General features: G+C 46.3%; 1 protein-coding gene across 2 annotated transcripts in view; it reads left to right on the top strand.

Annotated features, from left to right (window-relative positions):
• Positions 1-10,923, top strand: part of KCND3 (potassium voltage-gated channel subfamily D member 3) — a 217,360-nt gene extending 206,437 nt beyond the window's left edge. The window contains exons 4-8 of one of the 2 annotated variants that reach the window (XM_012778502.2): positions 1,434-1,535; positions 1,902-1,991; positions 3,487-3,543; positions 4,715-4,962; positions 5,689-10,923. In XM_012778502.2, coding sequence (XP_012633956.1) covers positions 1,434-1,535; positions 1,902-1,991; positions 3,487-3,543; positions 4,715-4,962; positions 5,689-5,890 — 699 coding nt within the window. In that variant the 3' untranslated portion in view covers positions 5,891-10,923. The remainder of the gene's footprint in view (positions 1-1,433; positions 1,536-1,901; positions 1,992-3,486; positions 3,544-4,714; positions 4,963-5,688) is intronic. The other variant, XM_075999977.1, reaches the window with a different exon arrangement.
• Positions 10,924-12,892: the final 1,969 nt, after the last annotated feature.

Raw genomic sequence — 12,892 nt, 5'->3', positions numbered from 1 at the left:
TTGTATATACGTTTATTGACTTAAAAAAAATGAGAACCTACTGTTTGCTAGGCACTGAGAATATGTCAGTAAACACGGCAAAAACTCCTACCTTCAAAGAGTTTACATTGTAGTGGAGGAAAGAGACAGTAGCAAGATAAATATATATAAAACATACACTATCAGCCAGGCATGGTGGCTCATGCCTGTAATCCTGCACTCTGGGAGGCCAAGGTGGGAGGATCGCTCAAGGTCAGGAGTTTGAAACCAGCCTGAGCAAGAGCGAGACCCCGTCTCTACTAAAAATAGAAAGAAATTAATTGGCCAACTAAAAATATATAGAGAAAAAATTAGCTGGGCATGGTGGCACATGCCTGTAGTCCCAGCTACTCAGGAGACTGAGGCAGGAGGATCGCGTGAGCCCAGGAGTTTGAGGTTGCTGTGAGCTAGGCCGATGCCACAGCACTCTAGCCCAGGCAAAAGAGTGAGACTCTGTCTGAAAAAAACAAAAAAAAACCCCCAAAAACAAAAAAACATATACTATCTTAGTAATAAGTGCTAAGGAAAAAAATAGAAATCAGAGAAGGAGTTTTTTTTTTTTTTTTTTTTTTTTGAGACAGAGTCTCGCTTTGTTGTCCAGGCTAGAGTGAGTGCCATGGCGTCAGCCTAGCTCACAGCAACCTCAAACTCCTGGGCTCGAGTGATCCTTCTGCCTCAGCCTCCCAAGTAGCTGGGACTACAGGCATGCGCCACCATGCCCGGCTAATTTTTTATATACATATCAGTTGGCCAATTAATTTCTTTCTATTTATAGTAGAGACGGGGTCTTGCTCAGGCTGGTTTTGAACTCCTGACCTTGAGCAATCCGCCCGCCTCGGCCTCCCAAGAGCTAGGATTACAGGCGTGAGCCACAGCGCCCGGCCAGAGAAGGAGTTAAGAAGTGTTGAAAAGCATGCATCCTTGCTTTTCTCATAATTCACTAATATCTGAGGACCTACTGTATGCGGGGACCTGTACTGGCCCCTAGGGGAGAATCACATACACTCCTTTAAGGAGTCTGCAGTCTCGTTAGTGATAAGAAATATTCCAGTTGAATAGCACAAAGCATCCAATACTAAGTAGATAAAGGTCATGAAACCTTTGGGAGGAGAGAGAACCTGGAGGAGTGGTATTTCTCCCACCAGGATCACACCCAGGCCAGAGAGATGAGTGGAAACTCTTAGGAATTCTGACCGTGACCAAGCTGCACAGAGGCGGTTGCGCGTGTCAGACCCAGTCCTTGGTCTATAACCGGAGAGCACGAGGCTGGGAAGAAGCAGCTTCTTCCCCTCCATCAGACGTCGCCTGGGAAGCCAGCCTCCCTAGGCTAGCCCATTGCTTGCTGGATTTGCCAGCTTTGCTGTCCTTTTGTGTCATGATCTCCCTTACCCTTTCGTTGTCTCTGCCAATCACAGAAGGCCCGCCTTGCCAGGATCCGTGTGGCCAAAACGGGCAGCTCCAATGCCTACCTGCACAGCAAGCGCAACGGGCTCCTCAACGAGGCGCTGGAGCTGACGGTAGGTGCCTGGAGGACCTGGGCTGGAAGGTAAAGGGGCAGGAGGGCCTGTTTTCTCTCTCCAGGGGCACAGCACTCCCACTCCGGAGCCCCACTTTGAACCCTGAGGAGGACGTGTTTCCAGACTTCCCCAGGTAGCCGCTGCCCTGCCCACCTACCTCTCCGGGGCACAGGATTATCACCACTGCCCCTAAGCCAGCTTTAGACCAAGGGCCCCGGCCCAAAGGTCAGCATACTCTATGCTGACCCTACAAGTTGGTTTGTTCAGATTTTTCTGTTGCCCTCCTACCTTCTGTGGAGAAGTGAAGGAGCTGGAGCAGGGTGGAGCCACCAGCTTTATACTCAGCCTCCCTTCTTTTCTCACCAGGGCACCCCAGAAGAGGAGCACATGGGTAAGACCACGTCGCTCATCGAGAGCCAGCACCATCACCTGCTGCACTGCCTGGAAAAAACCACTGTGAGTCCCAGCCCATGGCCACCTCCTTTTGCATCCCTGACCCCTGACCCTTTCTTTCCTAAGGCTGTCTTCACATCCTCACTGGCCAGAAGTTGAAGTCTGCCCGCTTCAGATGTGAAAGGGGGTGATAAGACCTGTCAGCGCTCAGGAGGAAGGCCCCAGAGTAGAGCAAGCTCACCAGCCCCACGGCAGCCTCCCACACCCTACAGAGTCCCCACGGCCCAGTTCTTGATTTTTTGAGGGCTGAGGGCTCTGCCCGTCAGCTTCTTGGTTCTGACAGCATCACCCTTCAAAGCAGGGCTGAATTGGTGCACGACACTAGAAAAGAGTGTGAATTTTTGTCCCATCTCTGGGGCTAGGTTGATGCAATCTGTGGGTCCCTTTGCTCCCTACGTTCCTTTTGGAAAAGGAGACAACAAATGAAGGAGGGAGTGCACATATGTCTCTAGCCAGGATTTAGCAGCACCACCCCATCTCAGCCGCCTGCGATTCCCAGGGCATTCCGATTCTGAAAGGCTGATTGTTAAAGCAGAGTCATGGTGTAAGGGTGCCACAGCTGGAATGTGCAATGACGCTTGTGCCTCACAGACAGACTGAAAGGAAGGGCAGTGGGACCAAGCCTGGACCCTTGGTAAAAGGGGCTAGGAAGAGGGGAATGGAGGAGTCAGGGTAGGCAAGCCAGAGAGAAACAAAGTGAGACCTTTCCCTCTTCCTTCTGGGACCTCTCTCCAGAAAAGCCTAGAGTCAGGGCTCAGCACACTGTGGCGGGAACTTTCTAATCCTGAATGCTCCATACTCTGGCCTCCCAGATTTGGGGGGAAGAGATGTTAGATGACTTTTAACCTGAGCCAAAGGTGGACACCATGGATGGCAGTTGAACCCAGTGAGGTCTTCCAAAATGGGAGGGTGCTCTGCAAACCCTAGTTTCCAAGATTTATTTTCAAGAACTATATATAGAGAGAATTTCTCTTAACATTACAAACTTGCCAAAGGCATAGGCCTGGACCCAACTGCCCTTTCCAAGTCGCATGTGCTGGGTGGAATGTGTAAATTGGAGGGATATGGGTGAAAATATTTGGGAATGAAGGGCCGGAATGTTGGCACTGAAGAAATGGATTTTGGAATTGGGGATGGAATGCTGGCATTGAAGGGGTGGAATGTTGAATCTGAGGGAAAGAATGTCAGACTGGGATTAAAGCTATGGAATGCTGGATTTTACGGGAGGAATGTTGGACTCAAGGGATGGGATGTTGGGATAGGGGAGGCAGAATGTTGGGATGGAAGGAGCAAATGCCAGGTTTGAGCAGAGTCCTGTTGGAGCCAAAAGGTGGAATGTTGGGGAAAAGGGGAGGTAGAATGCTGGGAACAAGGGGTGGAATGTTGGACTCAAAGGGCGGAATGCTGGGATGGAAAGATTGTATGTCAAACTGGCTTGGGAATGCTGGAATGTACAATCAATGGTGTTTTTATCTTCTGTTGGCATGTTGTCCTGTAGGGGTTGTCCTATCTTGTGGATGATCCCCTGTTATCTGTACGAACCTCCACCGTCAAGGTATAACTTTTTAAAACTTCAATTGATGTTTTTCTCTCTGATTCTTCTAAGTCTGTGGATTCTTCTCTTTTCACTCCCTGGCCTGGTTCTTTGCATGTGCTGTTGATTCTTCCGGGCCTTAGCCTGCCTCTGCTGTCACACCCAGTACCAGCTCAGGCTTCCAGTTTTTTGTGCTGAACTCCCCAACTGTCTTTCTGATTCCTTCTTTGGACCTCCCCAGGGGCTTGGGAAGGGTGGCGGAACATGGGACCAGTGTTGGTGCCCTGCAAGTGTCCACATGCCCCGTCTGTCTCTGCCAGCTCCCCAGCTCCCTAGGGACTCCTGGTGTTGGCTGGCAGGGCTGGGGTCTTTCTGAACTCTGTTCTCATGCTGCTTCTCTTCAGACTTTCTCCTCACTCTTTCCAGCCTTGGCCAGACCATTAATGCTATAGATGTGTAGTCACCGTTTTTCTTAGTTATCCTGAGTTCAGCTACACCCCATCCCGGTGGCCCCCAGTCAGGAGACTGTTAGCAGTCCCTTTCCATGCTTACTCTTAACCTTGGGAATCTTGTGTCTCCAGGTATATTAAGGACCCATATCCCATAATCAGGGGGGGAAAAAAACAATAATTAAAAGAATTCCTATCTCTGACAGTTTGACCCACTGGCCTTCAGGAGCAATACTCTCCCAATTCCGTGAATAACTTAGCACCTGTAAAAGATTTTATTGCACCCTTACCAAAGTATCATAAGGATGTTACCCACTAAATCCAGAAAAGACCACCTAACATACCCACTGCCCACAGTGATTCCTCATCTGCCACCTCTGGCAGATCTCACAGAAAGCCTGGAAGGTAAAGTCCTTGCTTCTAGCTCTGACGATGCCACTGCCTCCCTCCATGTCCTCTGTGTCCCCTCAGCTCAAAGCTGCAGAAGAGGCACATGTCATGCCATGATTTAACAACTGCAGTAGTCACCCTCCAATCTGATGGCCAGGGCTGCCAATACGATTCTCTCTCATTCCTCATTGGATGCCTATGGGACATCACCCCCCTGAGAGCTTATCAGTGATCCAGGCAGCTGGAGCCCTTCCTTCAAGGCCCAGAACAGAGACAGGCAGCCACACAGAGCATGGGGACGCGTCCCCTCCTCCCTACCTCTTTTCCTACTTCTTCTCCTCTGCCTCCCACAGAACCATGAGTTTATCGATGAGCAGATGTTTGAGCAGAACTGCATGGAGAGTTCAATGCAGAACTACCCATCCACGAGGAGTCCCTCACTGTCCAGCCACCCAGGCCTCACCACCACCTGCTGCTCCCGTCGTAGTAAGAAGACCACACACCTGCCCAGTTCCAACCTGCCAGCCACCCGCCTGCGCAGCATGCAGGAGCTCAGCACGCTCCACATCCAGGGCAGCGAGCAGCCCTCCCTCACTACCAGGTGGGTGGCTCCCCTCCCCACCCCCGAAGGCTTGCGTCACTCCATTCACAGCATTAGGAGAACGCTGAGGGTCCTCTAGCTGCCCCCGCATCTAACGCATCACCTACCTGCCTTCCTCCCCACACCTTCCTTCTCATTCTTGCAGGTTAACCCAGAAGCCCTTTATATACTGTGGGAAGATACTATAGCAGCAGTTTTAGGCTGAAAGTGGTGTTAGATATCAGAAAAAAAAAAAAATTAAAAAAAATATAGATAGATGTCCCAAAATGACCTACCCTAGTGCAAAGAATGGACCAAGCATTTTCTCAAAGAAATAATTTTCATAATTGTGTTACTCACGGCTTATCCCAGGCTGATTTTGAATCACAGACTGACTTTTCCCTCCTTTCTCTGCTTATATTTAGGCCACCTCCCACTACCTCCAAATGAGTTGCAGAGAATTCAGGGAAAGCAAATGCCAAATGCCACAAATGATAGGTAAACAACCACTGGGGGGAGGGAGATGTGCACTCCGAAATTCAAAGCCCAGTATACATGACTTTGTAATTGTCAGTCGTTTAGGAATAATAATTAGAATGGATAACTACAAGCTGATTACAAAAGGCAGAGATAGAGGGACAACCAAATCTCCTCCCAGTTACTATCAGCAGGGAATGTAGGGGTTCAAGGAAGCTTTGGGATGCTAGCAAACAGGAACTATCATCAACTCACTCTTTTCTATCCCAGTCGCTCCAGCCTTAATTTGAAAGCAGACGACGGACTGAGACCAAACTGCAAAACATCCCAGATCACCACAGCCATCATCAGCATCCCCACTCCCCCAGCGCTAACCCCAGAGGGGGAAAGTCGGCCACCCCCTGCCAGCCCAGGCCCCAATACGAACATTCCTTCCATAGCCAGCAATGTTGTCAAGGTCTCCGCCTTGTAAAACCACTGGACAAAGGGCCAGAGCGGTAGTGGGGAGTGGAGGGGGCTGGCATGTTGGTGGGTGGCCACTGGGACCACCCCCTCCCCCTTACCCCACTATTTCTGCCTGCCCCATTATACCCCTAGCACTGAGACTTGTGCCTGGAAGGAACAGGAGGCAGCAAAGGGGCACCTGAGGTTCACGCTGCTGGCGTGGACACAGCCCTGTGGCACCGCATCTCACTGGGGCCAGAGGAGGGGAGGGAGGGAGGTGGGGCTGGGCTGGTGGGGGGTATAGGCTGTGTGCCAGGACAGGGCCTGGAGAAGGGAGCCTCAGACCAAATAACAGTTGTTTTCGGAGACCCCAGTGAGGACAATATAAGACCAAGAGCAGCACAGAGGCCAAGCTGTCACTTGCAAAACAGGAAGAAAATATAACACTGTGTATTTAAGCACCTTTTTCAAGGCTCTTAATGGATAATATTTATTCATGGGAAAAGGTGGAAAACAAAAACACCAACAGATTTTTGTGAAATGTTTTTCTTCATGGACCCAACACCTTTGAACCAAAACAATGCATTTTGTGAGGGCTTTTTTTTTCTTTTCTTTTCTTTTCCTCCTTTTATAGCAAAAGCTTTTAGGCTAAGAAGTCAGTTATGGCTGAGTTCTCTCTCCATTCCCCCAGGTGGGTGAGGTCAACTGAGCCTGGGCCCCCACTGCCCAGCTGACCTGCGCAGAGCTGCCAAGTGACCACACACCAGTCCTTTCCCTCTGTCTGTCCCTGTCTCCGTCTCTGTGCCTCTCCGCTTACTCCCTGGCTGTTTCTGTGTCCAGCCGTCTGTCTCTACATGGGTCCCAGTGATCCTGAGACATGTTAGTAAAGCCTTCTCACTGCCAAGCACTGCGGACTTGTGCTGGGAGTTATATTTGTGTGAAGCAATTGTGGAAGAGGAAAGAATGGAGTGAAAAATGGGGAGATGAGGGGTAGGGAAGTTTACCTTAGAGAACAAAGGTGCTTCCCTTGTGGTTGGAACCACTTGTGTTTGCAGTTTCAGTTTCTGGGGAAGAAAGGGAATGACCAGATTTATCACACTGGGATCGTGAAACAGGAAATAGCCAACACCCGAGGAGCAGCCAACTCTGGTGTGTGCCAGTGAGGAGAGAACGGAAGATCCCAGGGCCCGCGGCGGCAGTCGGGCTCCGTGGCACCTCGCTATGTACCCTTCTTTCAGGACCCACCGCAAAGCCCATCCAGAGCTCTGCCACGAGGCCCCATGAGCGGTTTCCTCCAGAGAGGGCAGTGGTACGGGGACTGAGGCAGCTCCCACATGGAGGCTGTGGGAGGTTAAGCCTGCGTGCCTCGTGAAGGTTGCTCCACAGCGTGAAAGCAAGCTCGAGATTCTAGATGGTTCTCACCTGGTATGAAAGATGCCTTGAGATCTGAGGAGTCTTCAGGCCTGGTCCTCCCTGAAGATAGCTGAAACGGGGGAGAAGCCTGATCACCTCTGTGCAAGTGAGAGAGCGAAGATTATCTCCTGAAAAACCTGGACAACATATCTGTTCAAGGGGCTTGCACCCTGGTGGGGCTGGGAATGGCGTTTCTGGAATCCTAACCATTGTTCACTGCATTAGGCAGAGCAGGTGGGCTTCAGGGTTAGTGACAAGCCCCTTCCCACCCTCTCCGGTTCCAGGCTACCCTACTGCAGGCTCTGTAGCCTGGGCTCTGAAACACTTGAGCTCCTTGGAAGCTCCTTATCCATCCTACAGCTGCTTAGTGGTTAGCTGTTTAATTGTAGGCCAAGAATTTCTCTGCCCACCACGGTCATCTAAATGAGTTTCACTAGCCAGGACCCTAAAAACACTGTTTCTGGGCTTCCCTATGACCCCAGCTCGATTGACCCTGTAGGCAGGGAAAGTCAGCAGGTTTTGAGGTGGCACCTTAGCAGAGGTGGGCAGCAGGCAGAGGAGAGGGAGCCTTTCTTTCTACGTCTCCTTACGCTTACCTCCCTGACCACGGACTGAGTTCTTTCTCTGGGTCTTGCTTCAAGGATTGCCCGTTAATGTGGGAATGGAGCGGTTCTTGTCCTCTGAGCTTATGGTCTAAGAAGGCAGAAAAGCTCACAACAACAGAGGAATATGTGTGTGCACACACACAAAACCAACCTAAACACATCGGGGACTACTTACTCACATCCATTCATTTCATACACACGCCTCACACAGAAGACCAGGCTGGAATCCACTTAGAAGGCAGGCAAAGGACTAGAAAAGGATTTTTCTCTTAAAATAATGGGTAATAGAACAATGATAGGAATGTCTAAGTATCTAAGTTACATATCATAAGACCCAAGGGAAGAAAGGGATAAAGCGGTAAGCAGGAACATGGTTGCATACATATACAAACTGCCTGTGCTTAATTTAAGAGCAGGTCATCACAGGGTTTAGAATAGTGACTGATGCAACCAAGGATCTGTTTGATAGTGCACCATGGGAGCATTTAGTGGTTCCCACAAAAATTAATAAATTTTAAGTATCATGTCCCAAACAATTTCCCATGTTTTTTATTGACCCTAATGGACTGAATGTTTTATGTTCCTTCAGTTTCATTTTCAAAGCCCACATTATGCCAGTTCCTAAAAGACCATTAGACCATCCCCTTCCTCTCCATCCCCTACTGTAGCCTTAGCCAGGGATACAGCATCTAGCTCACCTCTGGCCAACCCAGGAAAAAGATGTTAACCCAGAAAAATGGCAGATCTACACAACAGAACACAACTAGGCTACACTGCTACAGAGTATTTGTAAGTAAACACAAGGTCCAAAGCGTGCTGAGTCAGTTTAATAAGTCTAACTCATCAACCAGCCACTCGGAACCAGGATATCAGGGTTTTCTGGGGGCCAGGGGCCTTCTGGTATGATGACTCTTGAGCTTTCATAGTTCATGAACCACTTCACCATAATAAGAGATTTCCCCAAACCACCCTCCCATTCAGTCCCACTCAGCATTAAGGGGTGGGAGGAAAGGAAGATGAAAAAGAAACCTAATAGCTACGTTCAAACGTCAAATGAATGGAAACAGAAGAAAGTATTAAGAGTATATCAGAACTAGGAGAAATTAAAGACTGCCTAATTCATTCTACAGCATAGAAAGCTGAGGCCCAGAGATATTAAATGAGTTGCTCAAGGACACGCAGTCGTGTAATGACAGGGCTGGGACCAGAACAAAGATCCCTTGGCTATTAGTATAATGCTTTTTCCACCATGCCCACTGCCCCTCAGAGCAATGCCATAATTGGAGCCATAGTCTTATGTAAATGTCAATACTACTTGGACACAGCCCTTGGAAATCACCTGACTGTACTAATACAAACCATATCATTTGGAAACCACTATTGTCTAGGTAGAACCAGCTATGGAATGTCAATTCTGTCAGAACAGTGAATAGTTAAGTTTTTTCAGTCAAATGTTCTCTCTTCTCAATGAAGAGAAGGATAGGACAATGACATTTCAAGCATACCTTTCCTAGTCCTTCTGGTCTTTACTACAATCTGTGATGGTAGTAGGTAAAGTAACTAAATTCCTACTTCAAAGAGAGGAAAATAGGTGGAAAGCTGAGTGACTTATCCAAGTTCATGTAGCACATTAGTGGCAGAACTATGATTGCAATCCAGGACTTAGACATCTTGTCCTGGGATGTCTCCTCCACATCATATTGCATTGCTCTGAGGCTTGCTTTTAATCCCTGGATTTCAAGGGTGGTGATCAGGGGGAGGAAGCATTCCATTCCGAACCACCCTGAACCAGGATTTCCAGAAGCAAAGTCTGTTCTATTTCTCCTTCATCCTCTATTTTAATAACTAGTGCCAAGCTCAGGACTAACTGCATAGACTCCCTTTCAAAAGACCAATAGATGGTCTCAATGACAGTTGAACACATTAGTTTACAGTCACACAGAATTTGAGCAGAAATCAAAGTGGACAGTTAATGCTGATCCATAATTAACAAAAAAGTAAACTCGTGGATGTGCTGAGGACTTTATCCAGTTTTCAAAGTAGGATTCCTGCAGTTCAGGATCATGTCACTTATTAGAATGTAGGCAAGGAAAATGTACATTGAAACATTATGTACCTAGACTTTTTCCTTGTCTTTTTTATTTTGCAGAAGTAGTAGTTGAAATTGAGCTAACACTATTAATGAATTTCAGTCATCCAGGCTCCCTCTCTTCAATTACCAGGTAACTATAAGACAGAAAGATCACAATGCTGTTAATTTAAGGCAATATTAGTTTTCTTTCTATACTGGTTGGCATGGTAACCGTGACAAACTTTTATTTTCCCTTTCTGATTTTCCTAATGAAATCTCATTACTTGCAAAGCTTTAACAATGACTAGATGAAGGAAAAACACTGTTACGACCCATGACCCTTGGAGCCCAAAGAGCATCATGAAGAAAATCATTAAAACTAAGAGAAAGTGGCTATCAAAAAAATGAAACAGCTTTAAAGAGGTTCCTTTTAAGTCTTGTTTTCTATTCAGAATGTTCTATGTTTTTTCTCATCAAGTGTGGGATGACATTTATCTTAGCAGATTACTTAACTACACTGGATGATGCCATTCTAACCAGTGTAGGGCACTGATCCAAGTCCTGGGGGCTCCTTGGACCAATGGACTATTTTACAAACCTGGGAGGTGGGAGGGATGGTATATTTTTGATAATCAGACATTCCAATGTAGTGTTTTCCTTAGAGGTCACCCCCCCCATTAATGTTATCGTGAAAAACATCGTGTGTTCTTTTCTATTTTCGTATAATAAATGGGCTTTGCTTACCAACATCATAATGGCAAAGAAGAAATATACTGTATAAAACTGCAGGAAGATAAACATGTGAAAACTTTCTATGAAAAAAAAAACTCTTGAGTTTTCTGTCGTCTTCTTTTGAAACTGTAGTGCATATGTTAAAACATGTATATCATTTACAGTATTGAGTCGTGTGCCACTGCTGTACCTGATGTATCCAATCTGGATTAAACAAATTATGTGCCACAATCCCTAAAATGACTATGAATGTTTCTTTGAATACCAGTTCTCCTTTCCTCACAAAGGTCCTGCTATACACTAGAAAATAAGGGTAATTCAAAGGGAGGCTTTCTACCTCGCTAGAGAAAAGTCACAGGATCTCACAAGGGAATTAAAGGCCTAGTGTACTGTTCCTGCCCGTCCCCAGTGTAAGCACCTCCTCCATGACATACCTGACAGTGCTTGCCTGAGTGTACCCTTTATCTATGCATGTTCACTGTCTAACAGGTAAAGCATTCCATTGCATTTGTCAATAGCTCTATTTTGAGGCCCAACTCCATGTTATTGAAAGAAAATCTGCCTTCATGTATCAGTACTGGGGCTGCTGAGGCTACATAGAGTATCTACTCCCTTGTCTAAAGCAAGGTCTCAAACTACAAAGAAAAGTCAAATGCTGTATAGGACTCAGGTGATGGACACCCTTAAATACTCTCACTTGATCACTACACATTATATACATGTAAAAAATTTCACATGTATCCCATAAAATTATACAAATTAAAAAAAAGGTTTTAGCACTGTATAGGTTAAAGAGCTTGGGAATCAGATAGCAGAAGCTCGAGTTTAGGTTCTATCACTTAATTGTATGACTTCATGTCAGTAACTTTCTCTTGTCTTCAAGAATTTGTTTCTTCATCTTAAAAATGTGGGATTGGGGTGCAGTGGGGCCTTCCTGTAGTCCAGCTGCTCAGAAGGCTGAGGCAGGAGACGCCCTCGAGTCCAGCCTGGGCAACATAGTGAGACTCCATCCCTACCCCCACTCCTTAAAAAAATTATCTTAAAGATCTGTTCTAAACTTAACAATTCTGATTTAGGTGATGAGAGCAATAGGCACTCTCATGTTTCACCATGTAGCAACTACAATGTGAATCCTTTTAATTTCCTCACAACAACCAGATCCAAATTGATGAAAACAGTAACAGAAAGGGACCGTTAAGGTAAACGTATGATGCCCAAAGGCCCTTGAAATTGGCTGTAAATCATTTAAATCTAATCCCTGATGCTTACATCCTTATCACCACTAGGTGTCACTACAGATCCACAGCTCAAATAATCTGGTGGAAAGTAACTGGAAACCAGATGGGCATTGAGCAATTTCATCTTGTTTCATTAAAAACCAAATGTCAATTGGAACGTATATTCTTGGTCACAGAGGTACAAAATAATAAACATTCTTTCAAAACAAGGGAATAACCTCGTGATGAAGTTCCAATGGCATCCTATGGCTGCCAAAAATTTATTTTTTAAAATTAAGATAGATTCATTTATATTTAAGAGGGGGGTACCCTAGAACTTCAGACTACTTCCTTGTCTCCTACAGGTTGATCCCAAGTACTGATTCATGTTCAATTGTGTTTAGTATTCAGGGGCTGCAGTTTACCTTTAAACCACGTTTTTATTTTTTATTTTTTTTATTTATTTATTTTTGAGACAGAGTCTCACTTTTGTTGCCTAGGCTAGAGTGAGTGCCGTGGCGTCAGCCTAGCTCACAGCAACCTCAAACTCCTGGGCTCAAGTGATCCTTCTGACTCAGCCTCCCGAGTAGCTGGGAATACAGGCATTCACCACCATGCCCGGCTAATTTTTTTTTTTCTATATATATTAGTTGGCCAATTAATTTCTATTTATAGTAGAGGCGGGGTCTCGCTCTTGCTCAGGCTGGTTTCGAACTCCTGACCTTGAGTAATCTGCCCGCCTCAGCCTCCCAGAGTGCTAGGATTATAGGTGTGAGCCACCACGCCTGGCTTAAACCACATTTTGAAAAGGTTAATATTAACACTTTAGGAAGTATTACTTTTAATTATTCATAAATTTGATTATCCTTTTCCCTAATTAGAAAATATTTTCAGAATGAATCATATAATAACTACATCTTATAATTGGAAGGGACTCTAAAAATCTTCTGGTACAACTTTCATTTTGATGAGAAAACTGGACTCTGAGAGAT

The sequence above is a fragment of the Microcebus murinus genome, chromosome 2, assembly GCF_040939455.1.
Source record: "Microcebus murinus isolate Inina chromosome 2, M.murinus_Inina_mat1.0, whole genome shotgun sequence".
Lineage (NCBI taxonomy): Eukaryota > Metazoa > Chordata > Mammalia > Primates > Cheirogaleidae > Microcebus > Microcebus murinus.
This window is presented reverse-complemented; position numbering and strand designations above follow the sequence as displayed.